At 41.2% G+C, this 16,155-nt stretch overlaps 1 protein-coding gene across 3 annotated transcripts in view; it reads right to left on the bottom strand.

Moving 5' to 3' along the window:
* Positions 1–16,155, bottom strand: part of LOC134204666 (autophagy-related protein 2 homolog A) — a 143,040-nt gene that overhangs the window by 31,699 nt on the left and 95,186 nt on the right. For all 3 annotated transcript variants that reach the window (XM_062679448.1, XM_062679456.1, XM_062679445.1), the window contains 3 exons: positions 12,510–12,837; positions 12,052–12,154; positions 106–2,499 (listed from right to left, as the gene is read on the bottom strand). In XM_062679448.1, coding sequence (XP_062535432.1) covers positions 106–2,499; positions 12,052–12,154; positions 12,510–12,837 — 2,825 coding nt within the window. The remainder of the gene's footprint in view (positions 1–105; positions 2,500–12,051; positions 12,155–12,509; positions 12,838–16,155) is intronic.

Below are 16,155 nucleotides of genomic sequence, written 5' to 3'. Positions count from 1 at the left end.
GAAGATTATAGGAAAAATAGAGCTACGGGGAGGAAAAACAGCCAATCAGATAACAAAGGTTTTTTTTCAAGCATCGCATATACAAAAACTCGAAATCATACTCACTTGAGTTGCAAGCTCACGACCGGCAAATCGATCCGCAGCTGTATTCTGCTGAGCTTCATCGCCGCCGTACAGAATGCGTCCAGTTCTTCGGCATCGCCGGGCAGTGTTAACGTTTCCGGATCGTCGGCCGATGCTTTCATGTGCGGTGTGTCACTTTCGCGACACACGCGCCTAGCGCTAAAAGGAGTGTCCTCTTTGCTTCGGCCAGTTGTCACACCGAAGCTTTCGCCCGACGTTGGTTCGCTGTCGCTTTCCTCGCTGGTCATGGTGCGCTTCTGGGGATTGGCTTTCGCCTTGGTGCTCTCTTCCTGTAGCCTTTGCATGGCCGCTTCACTAGGGATTTCGATCACGATTCGTGGATATTCCACTCCCGTGGGTGGGGTCGGTTCCGATTGTTTGCCGCCATGACTAGGGCTGTACCTACTTCCCAGATTATCTGTCATCACAGCTTTGCCTATATGTACACAGTCGCTCTTCTGATCACTTTCGTGGTAGAAAAGCTGAATCTCGTTTGCCGAGATGTCGAAAATTGGGTGCGGGTTCAAGGCTATGGTGGCATGAGCTTGCTGCAATTTTACCATAATGTAGTCGGACCGAATGTTACGACGCCACCAAGGAACACGTTGAGGGTCATGGATGGGCCTCAAGTCTGGGATTGGAAATCTTAACCGAAAATCGATGGCAGGGGAGTCTATGTATAGATCGGTTTTGGCTTCCATTTTTCGACTAGATCCTGCGTGTGATGGCGATGCAGGAGAATTAACTGGAGTGGACTGGTTGTAGTAGGCAGCAAAAGGAGATTGATAAATTAAGGAACTCAGCCGATCCAGAATAGTGATATCAAACTCGGTTAGGAACGGAGCAAGTGAGCAACGTATTTCCGTTCGTGGAGGAGTGAAGCGTTTTCCGCTTGATCCTTTTATAGCATTGCAAGTCTGTTTGAAACTTGCCGAGAGCTCCGGACGCTTTGGCAGTGCAGTTGAATTTCGTTCACGATAGAACTCTAGCAAGGGAACCGATACGTCTGTCAGTACTTCACGCAGATCAACTCGGGCTACAGAAATCGTAAACCGTAACAATGATCCGAGTCGATTTCGTTGCTCATCTCCCTCCACGATTATTGGCGCAAGTAGCAACCGTAAGTGACTGCTATCACAACCAGAATCCATAATAAGTCCAGCATTCAGAATATCATTTGCTCCTAGGCCAAGCCCCAAATTGCCAATTGAATGGAAGAATTGTTCTGATTTTGTTTGCAGCTTCTGAACGCTCGCTTCACTTAGCGGTGACTCATTCGAATTGATTTGACTGCTTTCCACTAGCAAATCTTCATGCAATAGCACAATCGCTATTGCTGCCACCCTTACATTAAACTTTGATATATCTGCATCCGCATCCGGGTCGATCATCCGTCTCCTACTTGCGGATGTCGTTCTAGAACCCATGCTAGACGATGTGAACGAGCTTGTCATGGAACTGTTGGATGACTCTATCATTTCCGACACCCCTTCGTCTTCTCGGAAGTTGCTGCCCAAAAAATCAGCTTGCTCTTGAATCATTGTCTGCATCGGGTCGGCCAGTGACCACCCCTGATTTAACCCGATTCCTCCACTCATGCGATTTATGTTGTGCTTCAAGTCATATTCCGTCTCCTCGTATCGCTGCTCTTTGGGTATCAATTCGGGAGGTGAACACTTGGAAGGCGAGGGTATCTCATTCAGTCCGAGCATGGTGTCACTCAGCAGCACAATTGAATGCAACTGCCTTGGGGAGAGAAACAGTTGCAAGCACCCCAAACTCATTTCCAACTCAACGTTCGGTCCACTCAGGTTGTCCGCCTGTTTCATCCTGATCCGAACCTCCTGCTTCGATGTGATCTTGCCTGCCAGGATCTCGCCTGATCGAATGCATTCCACATAGTCGTCATCTTCGTCTTCATCCACCTCGGAGGGGGCTCCGCTGGTGCTTCCCTTACTGTCTGTACGCTTATAATTATGTCTACTATTGCTACTATCACATGCGCTTGTAAAACTATAGAACTCATTGCCGCCAGACGCCACCGATTCCGGCAAATCCGACATCGTGCTAAGAAACTGCTCACTGGCGCCGCTACTGCCACGATTATCCGCGCAGGAGGAGGGCTCCGATTGTTGCTGGGGCGATTGTTGTTGTTGTTGTTGTTGTCGTCGTCGTTGCCGTGGATTGTGTATCCGGAATTCCTCCGTGTAGAATGTGATTCCCTCCATACTGATGTGATGCGTGGCATGTGTAGAAATGAGGAAAGATTTTTGTTTGGATCGTGGCTCGTGCTGGCTACTGGTGCCGTCTTCACTGGCGGTGTCTGATCCATGCCGTTCGGCTGGATCATTTCCGGCTTCATTTTGGTAATCGATGCTGGAAGGAAAAAGGGAACATTTTTGAATGAGGGTACCATGTGATAAGGTGTATGTCAGGGTACGACGTTTGGCATAATGACCGTTTGGTACAAGTTATAAAAATAACATATTTTCAGAAAAATGGCCATTCCGTCGGATGGATTATTTAAGATTTTGAGAATTTCATTGTCGTAGCTAATAATTGCATTTAAATAAGTTATAATTTCAAAAGGATTTTTGCCTTCATTTGCACATAGGCTACTCTCCCAGATTAGATGGCTAGAAGCAGGTTCTATACAATTTCCCAGAAAACCAAACCATTTGAATCTTTTTCTCAAAATACATATACTTGTTCCCAGGAGACCATTCCTCGGAATGTATCATTCTCTAAAATCTGGTACATATAGGTGAAAATAATTTTATTTTCTTGAATCTTTATACCCTTTTTTATCAAACGGTGGCACGGGATAAGGCGAAAAATAATGTTGGCTCCTTTTAAAGCACGCATTTGCTGGCCACCGTTGGATTGCTGGCCATCGAACAGTTATGAAGCAGAAAAAAATACACGACATGGGCGTTGATACGTCCTCTGATGGAGGAGACAAAGCGATTGACATGTGATAGAAATCCCGCCAGCCAAATAAACAAGCAAGACATGTCAGGCATGCAGCACATCGAGTAGAAGCACATGAAGACCAATCATCAAGCAGCCTATTAGGTTCTTCAGAGTCTGTACGTAACCTCAAACTGTCGACATATTAGTAGTATTTCGCGTTGAACTCGGAGGCAGCCAACCAATCACGAAGTCGAACCTTGTCGGAGTCAGTACTACTGAACTGTCAAAAAAGTTCATTCGACGAGGACCGAATTCATTCGTGACGACATGCTGCAGAACCTAATGGTCCAGTGCATAGGTTCATTATTTGACGTTTGAGCGGTGCAGAAATTCATTTAGCATAAACTTGATGTATGAAAAAGCGTTCATTTTTATTAAATAGCGCACCGCTCAAACGTCCTTGTGTTCATTCAGTGCATTGGACCATAGACCTGTGCAGGAGTTCATCAAATTCACTCACCTAATGGTCCAATGCGCCGATTGGATAAATAAACCTTGGATTTTGACACTTGAGAGCGGACTATTCACTCGAACAAAAGTTCATTTACGACCCCATCTATGAACATAATTTCTTTGGGGAGTTCATTTTGCGTTGGTCTATGGAGCAGTGCATAGGTTCATTATTTGACGTTTGAACGGTGCCGAAATTAATTTTGAATGAACTCGATGTATGGAAGAGTGTTCATTTTTAATAAACAGCGTATTGCTCTAACATCATTGTGTTCATTTGATGCACCTCTCTACCAACGCAAAATGAACTCCCCTAAAAAATTTTGACGTTTGAGCGCGTCGTAAATGAACGCAAAATGAACTTTTGTTCGAGTGAATACCCCGCTCAAGCGTCAAAATTCATTAGGTGAGTGCATTTGATGAACTCCACCGCAGCTCTATGGTCCAATGCACCGAGTTCATCATTGACGTTAGAGTGGTGCGCTGTTTACTAAGAATGAATACTTTTTCATTCATCGAGTTCATTCAAGTGTTCATTTTTAGTAAACAGCGCCCGTCTCAAACGTCATTGTGTTCATTCGGTGCATTGGACCATAGACTAACGCAAAATGAACTCCCCCAAGAAATTCGAGAAGACGACCCGCTCAAATGTCAAAATCCATCGGGTGAGTGAATTCGATGAACTGCTGCACAGGTCTATGGTCCAATGCACCGAGTTCATCATTGACGTTAGAGCGGTGCACTGTTTACTAAGAATGAATACTTTTTCACCTGTTTACTAAAAATGAACACTTGAATGAACTTGATCAAGTGTTCATTTTTAGTAAACAGCGCACCGCTCAAATGTCATTGTGTTCATTCTGTGCATTGGACCATACGTTGGTGATGTTTACCTCTTTCACTCGCTTCCGTATAAGCGTACGTCTATTCATTCCCACAACGAACAAATCCATCAGAGCCGACGTAAAGTCAGTTCGTACCCGACCTTAGGTCGGTGTGCTCCGTGCTCCAACAGCAACAGGAATAAAATTATAGTCGGTAAATATTTTGGAGAAAATAAAGCTAATTATTGTGTAGCAATTGTAGTCTTTATTCCTATATAGAATCCCGATTCCGGAATAGCGTGGCAAAACCTCAAAGAGCGAAGCTGCCATGACATTTGATTCCTCGGATCCATCACCATTTACAGTCCACTGCTTCAGATGCTTCAGACCTGATCAAGCAGGCGTTTTCGATGCGGATGATTTGATTCCTTGAAGCATGTTGGGAAGCCGTAATGCGGGCCTACGTCTATGAGCTGGTGAGTTCAAATCACAAGCTAGCGTCGGTAGAGTTTCTACTTCTAGTGCGTGTAAAATTATGAGCCTATGATAATAAACCTCAGGCGTCCGGCGTTGCAAACTAACGGCTGATGCAGCTGCATCATTCTATATTGATATTGTCCGTCTTTTTATTGGTATTAGATTGCCCACTGGTACATTGACGCCTCGCAGCTTTATGTTCTCTAAGCACTTCCACAGTTACTAACTTCGAGGTTCCTAAGCCAAGTTGCCATTTTTGCATTCGTTTATCATGAGTCTAATACGATGATACTTTTTTTGCCCAGGGAAGTCGAGAAAATTTCTAACCCGAAAATTTCCTGGACCGCATCGGAAATCTAACCCAGCCACATTCAAAATGGTCAGCCATGGCTAAGGAATGGCCCCATCCGTTGACCCATGCATTGACATGCTATATATTGCGCTATCAATCAGTTGCAACAAAGCAGAGGCGTTGTGTAGTAAGCATGGATCAAAAAACCAGTAAGCCATTGGCGATGAAGCAAAAAGTCAAAGAGAAAACGTTTTCAACTGTAAAAAACTGGAACAGCCTGAAATGATGCAAAGTTCCCACCAGACCTGTTGCTGGGAATTTAGTTATCAGTACCCGCTAAGGTACGGAGGACGACGAGGAGCAAGGTCCTTCTAAATTCTTGACTAAACGTTTCAGCAATCAAGAAAGCATTCCCAATCGACCTGCAGACAACTCGGAGTTCACCATTGAATTCCCGACACCGATTATCCGGAAATTCGTCAGAGATCTGAAGAACGGAGCAAAGACCAACGTGCGGTTGCTGTTTAGAAACCTCAGCGTGACGGTACACGACAAGTCTTTGTGCTCTCAGCTGTAAGTAGGCTGTGCGTCCGAACGCATTTTGGCGTGATGTTTTGACAAGTCGTCTGACAAGCCGAAATTCGGCTGATTCAAAAGTTTGTGTGCTCAACGTGTATTCGATTCGCTTATTTCTTTCTAGCGTTTCTGTCTCATGTGTTTTTACATAAAATGTTGGGTTAGACTAGCAACCCTATAACCAGAGACCAGCGGAGTGAAAAACTGTCGAAATGGCAACGTATGAAAATGCATGAAATCGTGAAAATAATACTGGCAGCCATTGAACTTTTTGCTTGCTTCTTATGGATGCAAAATGTAAACAAGTCGAATTGGATTGTAGGTTGGACGTATGAAATGCAAAGCAACAAATTCTCCCCGCTGAAGGACGGAGTCCCTGGCAATTCGCTGGGAATAGCAATAAAACAGGGGAAGCAGCCGCCGCGCCGTTGTTTCAAGAAAAATCCCCTGAGCGGAAGGAGAAGTGTCCGTCGATTTTTGTTAAGGGTGACCCGACTGCGAAAGCAGATCGCTTGACGACTTAAGTGCATCTTTCGTATCGTTGTCAAAGGTGTAAAGCTGATGGCCGAGGGCAGATCGTTCAAATGGAAGAATTGAGCTCCAAGTGTGCCAACTGTGGAGACAAGCACCGGGCCACAACAAAGCGGGCAGAAATCTGCGAAATACAAGCCGAAGATCTACTCCACCGATGGACGATAGAAAACGTCGGTCTTCGGCGGCCGATTTCGGTCCTTAAACCGCTGCAACCATAGAAGAAGTTAGCAGCTGCTGCAGCTTCGTTCTCATCTAAAGCTTCAAGTCTAGGAACATTTAGTCCATCCACCAGCGAATGACTACCGCTCCCATCCTCTGGATTCCATCTGAAACAAGATGAGCTACCTCTACCCTCGGAGGATTCTGCAGCTTTTTTCACGTCGGAGCAGCTAGCTCCGATTTTCAGCCCAGTTGCGTCTCATCTTCTTCTTATTATTAATGGCATTACATCCCCCACACTGGGGCAGAGCCGCCTCGCAGCTTAGTGTTCATTAAGCACTTCCACAGTTATTAACTGCGAGGTTTCTAAGCCAGGTTACCATTTTTGCATTCGTATATCATGTGGCTAGCACGATGATACTTTTATGCCCAGGGAAGTCGAGACAATTTCCAATCCGAAAATTGCCTAGACCGGCACCGGGAATCGAACCCAGCCACCCTCAGCATGGTCTTGCTTTGTAGCCGCGCGTCTTACCGCACACTTGATTGTACACTTATTACGTGAAATCGCTCACCAAACTCCATAAGAATAAAAGTACGTACATAATCAAAAATTATCTGGATCTGGTTCAATCGATATTCGACGCTCTCCAGCCTGTTGGGGTGGTATCGGAGGCGCTGAAGGGTCGCGACGTAATGTTGTTGACTAGACTTTTTACTATCTAAACTGAATAGCCAGCAAAACCTGCACGATTGCATTATGCAGTTCTAAAACTAGTAGATGAGCGTCGAGACAACAAGCTTTTCTCACTTATGAGATGGCTTCAAAGTAAAGAAAGGTAATTTTCGAATTCTGCTGAGTTTTCGATCGCTTCCCGTCACTAGCTGATTAAGTTTGTTTAAGTTGCCGATCCACACCAATGAAAATAAACACTAAGGTATGGAAATCCATATGCTGTGTGCGTGCCTTTCGTGTATGGCAAAAAACCTTTCACTACTACATTCGAACGAGCTCCCATAAGAAGCCGTGCAAATATGTACGTCACCATTTGCTGTTTACATTTTTCATCATCCACCAATACACTTGCATTTGGTCTTCTTCCTCACCTTCTATCAATTCTCATTGGATCCACACATCATTTTCTGAATCTGACGGGTACAAGGCATCATCTCTCGTAGAAGAGTTGGAAGCTATGAACCAGAAACAGAGAAATGCGTCGTAGCTTGAATGATTTCATCAATAAGAAGCATGCTCTGTTTGAAGTAACTGATGAACTAGCATTGAGTCTGGAGAACTGGCATTGGCATTCATGGCATTGAAGTCCATTGAACCCACTTCGATTAATACACCCAACCAGCGACTATTCGATTTTCATACAATTCTGTAGAAGGACCTACCAAAACCTGTATAAAAACTGGGCATATGCAACATTGTTAGATTATTATACAATATAAGATCACAAACAAAAATTGTAAGAAAAGCTTTCAAAATTGTAAGGTTCATATAATATTTGTAGAAGAATCTAGCGTTTTCGCATATGCCCAGTTCTCATACAGGGTTTGGTAGGTTCTTATACAGAATTGTTAGAAAATCTACCGGTTGAGCGAGCGGGTGTTCTCTGATTCTTATTTTAAAATAACTAATAAGAAGTCTTCATTGTCGGATTCAAGCATCAACGCCTTAACATTTTTTAAACCGTATTGCAAGCGAGTAGACAAGTGACGATTCGTTAGTAAATTGAATTGATACATAATTTTACCATTCCTAAAAATGTAATAAATATATGAAATTGAAATTTGCAAGTATTTTTATTTTTATCCCGGGATCCCGGGATAACGAAAAATGTAATCCTGGATCCCGGGATTTTTTATAGTCCGGAAAACAAGACCCTCTAATGTGTCATAAAACTAACACGATTATAGCTTTGTAGCCGCTAAACTAAGGAAGCCATAGTTCAGATTTTTTGTTAGTCTTCTCACTAGGAATTTCACACCCTCCTGGATGAACTATTAAAAAATTCATGAAGAATTTCTTCTGAAATCACTGAAGGAGACCGTTAAGAAATTCCTGAAGAAAGTTTGAAAGAATTTTAAAGGAACCTTAGGTGATTCTCATGATATTCCTGAAGTACTTTACAGCGTATGTACCTACCATATAAAATATACTTATTTCGATTAGGGCACGAGAAAAGCAAATATTTAACGAAAGCATTTTTCGTCAAGCACCCACCCACCGACGAACGATAATTTGGAACCGCGCTGATCCGAGGCGCCGCCGCCATTAGAAAATTGCGCTCGCGCCGCCGCCGGCTTAAAGTAGATCAGCGCACAGGTCTAACCCGCTCTCAACATTGTCCCTGAAAAATAAGCTTTCTGTCTACAAGAAAATTATCCTCTCATCACCTCAAAGCTCAAACTCCAACGGGTCCAAAACAAATCTAGGCTGGGAGAAAAATATGTCCTTAATATGATGATACAACAGTGCATAAAAACGGCATTCAACACCTCCGAACATCTTCCAGGTTTTCAAAACCAGTCCTTGCAGCTGATGCTTGATCGTAACATGATGATAGTTCTCGATTTTTTCCATCACGACCATTCGAGCCACTATTTTTTTTCCTTATTAACATCAGAAAGAGCAATTCAATCGATTCAGGCGTAACCATCGAGACCATTTGGTCGAGCCAACCCCAATGCTCTTTTGGACGATTACAATTGGCAGAAGACGCTCATCAGCTCACACTTCAATTTGCTCAAGCTTAGTTCCAGTGAAGTAACAACAACACCACTGGGCATCCTGGTTGACATGTTGGGTCTTCAATCTCCAATGCCAGCAGTACAGCACACTAGACAAGATGAAGCCGAGCAAGAGCTACTTTCTGTTTGGTCAATCTTCAACATTTAATACATAATTCGGCCAACAAACGAGGTGAAAATTGACACAGCGATTCTCAACTAGCAAGTCAAAGTAGGTCCAAGGCAACTCGTATGAACACAAGATGTTCCAGAACCTAATTTCATTCAAAATGATATACCATCAGAAAATGAGCGACAATCGTAAGCAGTTTCCAAACCAAAACTATTACCCGATTAAGAATGCATAACAAAATTAGAACAAGGAAAGTTTATTTCAGAAAAATATTGTAACAAAATTTGTAATAAATTTGACCGATTAGATGTTAAAATAACAAATGAATTTTGTTGCAGTAATATCTTTTGGACATTGTTTAAGTTACACTAAATGTGATTACCTCCGATGTTTCCCCCTAAATGTAGAAAATTTCGGTAAAAATATACATAATCAATGTTGTTTTAATTTTGATATGAATTTTACTGGTCAAATACTGTACTGTACTGTAACGACCTCTCGGTCAGCGTGTCAACGTAAGTGGAAAAGACAACTAATCGATCAGCTAATGTCATGGAACGTACTCTCGGACCCCGCATCACAACAATAGGATTTCTGCTACGAACGACGAACGAACGTTACCTACAGATGATCATGAAGTAACAAGTGACTGAAGATTGTGCACAGAAGAATTCAACAAATTTATATTCTACAATTTATTGCTCTGCCTAGCTATGAACAAGTTAATTCTAAGTTTCCTAATTATAATCAACTAGTAACTCTTAGTGCGGGAGGTGCAGTTAAAATGATAGTTTGGTTGTGAGTTTTTTTGGATTTTGCTCGGGTTTATATTTCTAAGTTTGTTTCCTCCGCACAGCCATGACGTGAAAGAGTCCAACGTAGTTTTTTTGTAGAACATAAATGATTAAATTAATTCAGAAATTCCCATTATCCCGGTATGTCTAAATGCAAAAAGAAAAAGTCGAAGTTGAATTCAAACAAAATTAATGAAATTTATTATACAGGAAGTTCGATTGACGTAAACTGCGAATTAGGCTAGATAAGCTTATGCCGGATAGCGATAGTGACGATAAATCCTATTAGATATATCTTTAATCAACCGAACTTAGAAACGAATTATCCCTGCAACTTTGGCTAATGGTTCGTTATTAGAAATCAACTAATAACGGAGTTAGAGCGCTAGTTGCAGTAACTTAAACTAAATGATTGGAATTTTGTTATCATTTAGTCTAAGTTACTGAAACTATAGCTATAACTCCATTACTAGTGTAATTCAAACAACGAACCATTAGGGAGAGTTGTAGAAAAACCTTCGCACTAGAAGTCCACCATACAACATATTTTGAAATTCAGCTTCTGGAATGTGTTATTGACAAACTACTAAATGATCGAACGCAAATTACTGAATGATCGTTAACATCCTTAATTGCAGGTATTAGGCAAATAGAGTCAAAAACTGCTCAGTATATAACTACTGAAAGTTTTTAATACACGTCGTATTGAAAAACTTGGAAACCTTGTTCCCTGCTGGCCGAAAGCCAATAGATACATTTTCATCGAGCTATTTAATTATTACACACTTTTTATTCTATGGCTACATCCCAACTGGAACTTGGCCTGTTTTTCAACTATTAGTATTCTATTAGCATTTCCTCAATTATTAATTAAAAGCTCTTTTCTATGCCCGCCATTGTCTTTGCCCGGTTTCCACCCGAAAGCATCCTAGACCGAACCGAGAATCGAACTCGCCATCTCCGAACTGGCAATCCTACGCCTTTGCTCGCAAGGCCCCAAGGTTAACTGGGGACCCACCCAACTGGAGTTCATGGAACTTCATATTTCCTTAAGGAAATCCACATAATGCGTCTTCACCACTGGGTTCCGTATGGAAAGCTTAGCCAGCACTAGCAAACGCTTGAGTGCAAAAACGCGACGGTCGTCAAATTGTTAAACGAATGAACCTACCGCTGTAATCTGGTCAACACATGGACAGAAACAAACGTCGCATATTAGCTCTTCAATACCTAGCAGCTTTGAGACACCTGGCACTTTACAAACGAAGCAGAACCAATGAAGTGTTAATCCCGCAGTTCACACTCACTGTGTGTAATAATGACAAGTATTTGTCAAGTTTATCCATCTATCAAACCGATTAGAAATCGACATTAATATCAGGCTGACATCAAAAATATTTGTCATTACGGCAAACAGTGTACTGATAGCTTTAGTTGGATATCAAACTCATGGGACTGAAATGAATGTTCAAATTCAATCCAAGGGGTACATTATGCGTAAGAATTTCATTCCCAGCACAAAAACCAAAGTCGAAGTATATCAAAGCAATACAAGCAGCACATTTCCTGGAATTAATTTTGATAGCGAGTTGGGTGGTTCGCAAATCGGATGAATTCGCCGTTGACCACCACCAGCACAGTCAGCCGCTAACGGCGTAAACCATTCCTATTCCAACACGGAGCCGAACAGCTGTTTTAGCGATATCGCGCCAATTACTATGCGCGGCTTTAGTGCGAAAATGAAAGTGAAAACAAAATTCGCAAGCTCCGGCTTACCTACACACCGGTACCGCCGCGAGGAGGCACTGGCCTCGACGCCGAATGGCGAATGTTGCCCGTGCGCAAAAAATGGAAATAGGTCAGTTCGCAATTCATACGACAAGGTGAGCTGTCGATGGTCGGGGATTTGGGTGCGTGTCTGAGCTCCTTATCGCGATTCTGGAATTTTCAAGTAATTCGTCGTGATCACATGGTTCTTACCTCTTAATTTTGACTATTAGCGCAACCCCGCAGTCACTGTCCGGTGGCAGGTATTCCAGTCGTAATTCCGTGTTGACCAAGCGGGCCTTTATTCGGTTCAACACTGCAACGAAGAAGCATAATAGAGTACAATTAATTCATTATTGGTCTGCAACACTTTTCAAACGTTGCCGTAACACATCGATATCAGTGTTTGTTTGCCTTAGGAGTGCAAACTTTCCCTCCTCCTACACAGCTGATAGCGAACCGTCTCCCGCTTGTTAGAAATTAGGTCAGTGGGATTTTATTTCTACCATCACCATTCACCAGTTAGTCAGCCGATGTCCGCATGCTATTGCTGCGACATTTGCTTTATTTATACACAATTCTGAACCAAGGCAATATTATTGCGCGTTTCGTTTCTTGTGGGACGAAGCGAAAACAATAACATTGCACTGCACAATGTTGCCGCCACTCACCGTTGTCGATGATTTGTGCAAACTTCTCCAGCCCTTCGATTGTGCTAGTTGGGGCGGCCGAGGGAGACTCGGCGCATCCACTTTCCCGCTGCAGGCACTCCTGTGCCAGTTGCATCGAGCTGGACATCGATGACCACATCGACTCGAACATTGACGTGCCATCGGTGACCCGGGCTTTCGGGCGGAGGCTGATGGATAGGTTGGTCACTTCGATCGAGCTGTCCTTTGCCAGCGGGGCCTCGTAGGGAATGTTCACCGTGACTGCACCGATGTGACCGCATAATACCTCGATTCCCCAGCCCTGTCCTTCGCAGAGATCATTTAGTGCCTGCAAGAAAAAAAAGAAACGTAATATGCATTATTATTACGGTCAAGTCAATTGGATGACACATTCAACGAGACATTGATACTACGGTCCACCTGGTGAACTTATTGTAATCAGACGCTACAAACAAAGGTCAAACATGTTACCACTTTGGTGATAATTGAATCAAATCAATTGAGTATAATTACAGAGTACTTTCGTCAGCATTGCGAGATCCAATCTTAACTAGGAATTCCATTATTATGGCACCAGGCTGATAGACCGAATAGCCTTGAAAGTCGATTACTCGACTAGCTAACGCCAATCAACAGGGATGTTTGCAACACGTTATCGCATCCGTTAGAACGCCGTCACATCAACATTTGCAATAATTTATTATAGAGTAGGAAAAATGCAAAATTATGGATCAAAATCAATTTCTACAGCTTAAACAAATTGGAAGAAAATTTTGCATTACAGAAAGTGACTCCTGTGTACTGATATTTGATTATAATTATATTTGCTTTACTACAACGGACATATGACGCTACATCTGGAGCCAATTGCAAGTTTGTCATACCATTTCAAAAGTCAATAGAAATCCACCATTCCATTTCACCATTAGGCGCCCAATAGTTGCCCCACTTGAGTTGAGGTAGATAAAAGACAGAATTTTTCTGTATTTTAATTATTTGATGATTTCACAAGTGTCGAAATTCAACCGAGCATAAGTTAGTTTGCTTACTACACGTCTACTAATCGTTGTTAGCTTGAAAAAAAATCTCATCTAATCGTAATTACTACTTCGAGTAGTACACAATTACTCAAATTTTGAAAATTTCAAATCAGGTTAGGGTAACCGTACCCTTAGTGGAGGTAGCACCAATAGTGGAGGTAGTGGGGTTTTAATGAGATTTATCATAATTATACACTTTACGATGGTTTCAGTTGATGCGTCGTGCTTTAAATATCATGTTAAATGCTACTAATCCTAAGATTTCGCTTGCAAAACTATTGAAAACAATGATTTTTCTTAACAAAATTGTAATGTTCCCTTGCACCTATAGTGGTGCAACTGTACCAATAGTGGCGAGTCTCATAAGAAATCAATGGATAGCACCACTATAGGAACCAAAATTAATTTTTACCGCCACTAAAGGAACAGTGTACCCATAGTGGTGCAAGCAATATTTGGTAATTGTTGATGTTAAATGACATCTATCTAATTTTTGTTAGCAAGTTTATTAGTTTATCTATTGACTAAGATATTAAAGCAGTAAATTTTCCATAATTATCAATTTTTAAAAAATATTTTCTTTTGTGGATCTACTAATACCTCCACTATTGGTACCGTTACCCTATAATGAATGGATTACAAAAGATGATCGCTCTCAAAAATTGACTAAAATAAAAACACAAAGTTGAAAGCTAGAAGTTTTCAATGAATTAATTCCGAAAATTGCCAAAAAAAACCCAGATTAATCCACCTAGCGGTGATGGCGCCTTTCTCGCGCAAAAGATAATAAATGTAGCCTTTACGCTTACACCTCGATGATGTACAAGAAAGGCAAAACAGTTACATCGTCTAATGTTATGATAGAAAATTTACACTAGTAGACGACAGATGGCACTGCCAAAAGTTTCTCGAATTTCCTATGTTCGAATTTTGACTTTCGGACAATTTCATAGTACTATGAAACTGAACGAAGAGCATACTTACGCCTAAATGCGTGCAACACGAGCATCTTTATAGTACGATGAAACTCTTAATGGGAAGCCACGGATAAAATATTCATAGATGCAAGGCATTTTTCATAACACATTATTGTTCTATGTGACTATGTCTCATCACTATTTTAATATTATCTATTTTTTGCAATTAGCAATTATTATGAAATTCAATAATGATCAACAGCCTTTTAGTGTCTGTCGGATGCAACTTGTTGTAAGAAAATCGGTTAAGAGTTTCTATGTGAAAATTTGGCTAATGTTTTTTATGGCATTTTGTGCACACACACACGCACACACATACATACACACACACGCACACACGGACAGACAGACATTTGTTCAGCTCATCGAGCTGAGTCGAATGGTATATAACACTATGGGTCTCCGGGACTTCTATCAAAAGTTCGATTTTGGAGTGAAATGATAGCCTTTCGGTACAACTTAGTTGTACGAGAAAGGCAAAAATCGAAGTAGAAGCATATTGATGAATATGAAATTTCCAAAAAAAAGGTGAATAGTTTAGTAATAGGTTATTTTTTATGTTCTCTGAAATAAAAAAAAAATGAAATAAATAAATACATGCGATTGATTATTCATTTATTTGCCTTTATTGTACTTGGTTACGTAAAGGCTTTTATAGAAACATTTCAAAACCGAACTTTTGATAGAAGGCTTGGAAACCCCTAAGTATTGCATACCAATATACTCAACTTGATGAATTAAAATATATAAATAAATAGATAGGATATGAGTAAATAAATAAAGGACATACATTTTATTGCTTAGCATTGTCCGATTTGCAACAACTTGCATCCGAAAAGGAATTCGAACTATTTTTTCGCTATTTATAGTAGGCTTGATAAGGTAACTGTCCTATTCTTCTTCTCAAAACTTCTATATTCACTTAATTAAAAAGATTTTGGATCATTTGGCCGGATGTCGTTTGGTCTAAATAATTTAAATTTGTGTTTTATTGCACGTATAATAAAAAAGGAGAAGCGCGAATTGAGATATGAGTAATAAGAAGTGAGAATCAATAGCTACTTTCCACCACTTTCCTTCGACGGGACTCGAACCCACGACCCACTACGCTAGACTGGTGCTTTTAATAAACTAAGCTTCGAAGCACCTTCGTCGGCTGTCGCAACTTAGCGGCTATTGAATGAGCCCGAAGTTCCGTGAAATGTTCGAAGTGATTAGTGAGAATTGAATAGAGAATAGATGTAGAGGTGAGTAACTAGAAGTAAGACGTGAACTGTTCAAAGTGAGATGATGATTGAATAATTATTTTTCAAGTAAAATGAAGAATGGATCAGGTAAAATAAAAGAAAAAATAAGAATAAAGAAGAACGAAGAAACTAGAAAGAAGAATAGAAAAAAACAGGTAATAAAGAAAAACAAAAGGAAGAGAAACGAACAATAAAAACAAGGATCAAGAAAGAAGGTAGAAAAAGGAAAGAATAAAAAAAATAGCTACGGGAGAAGGGAAAAAAGGTTAATTTCTTACTTTTTAATTCCATTGCTCCTTCTCGCTTCTCATCCTTTACTTCTCACTTCTTGTTATTCACTACTTATTTCATATTTCTACTTTCCCACTTTTTGGCTACTCGC

The sequence above is a fragment of the Armigeres subalbatus genome, chromosome 1, assembly GCF_024139115.2.
Source record: "Armigeres subalbatus isolate Guangzhou_Male chromosome 1, GZ_Asu_2, whole genome shotgun sequence".
NCBI classification, from domain to species: Eukaryota; Metazoa; Arthropoda; class Insecta; order Diptera; family Culicidae; genus Armigeres; species Armigeres subalbatus.
This window is presented reverse-complemented; position numbering and strand designations above follow the sequence as displayed.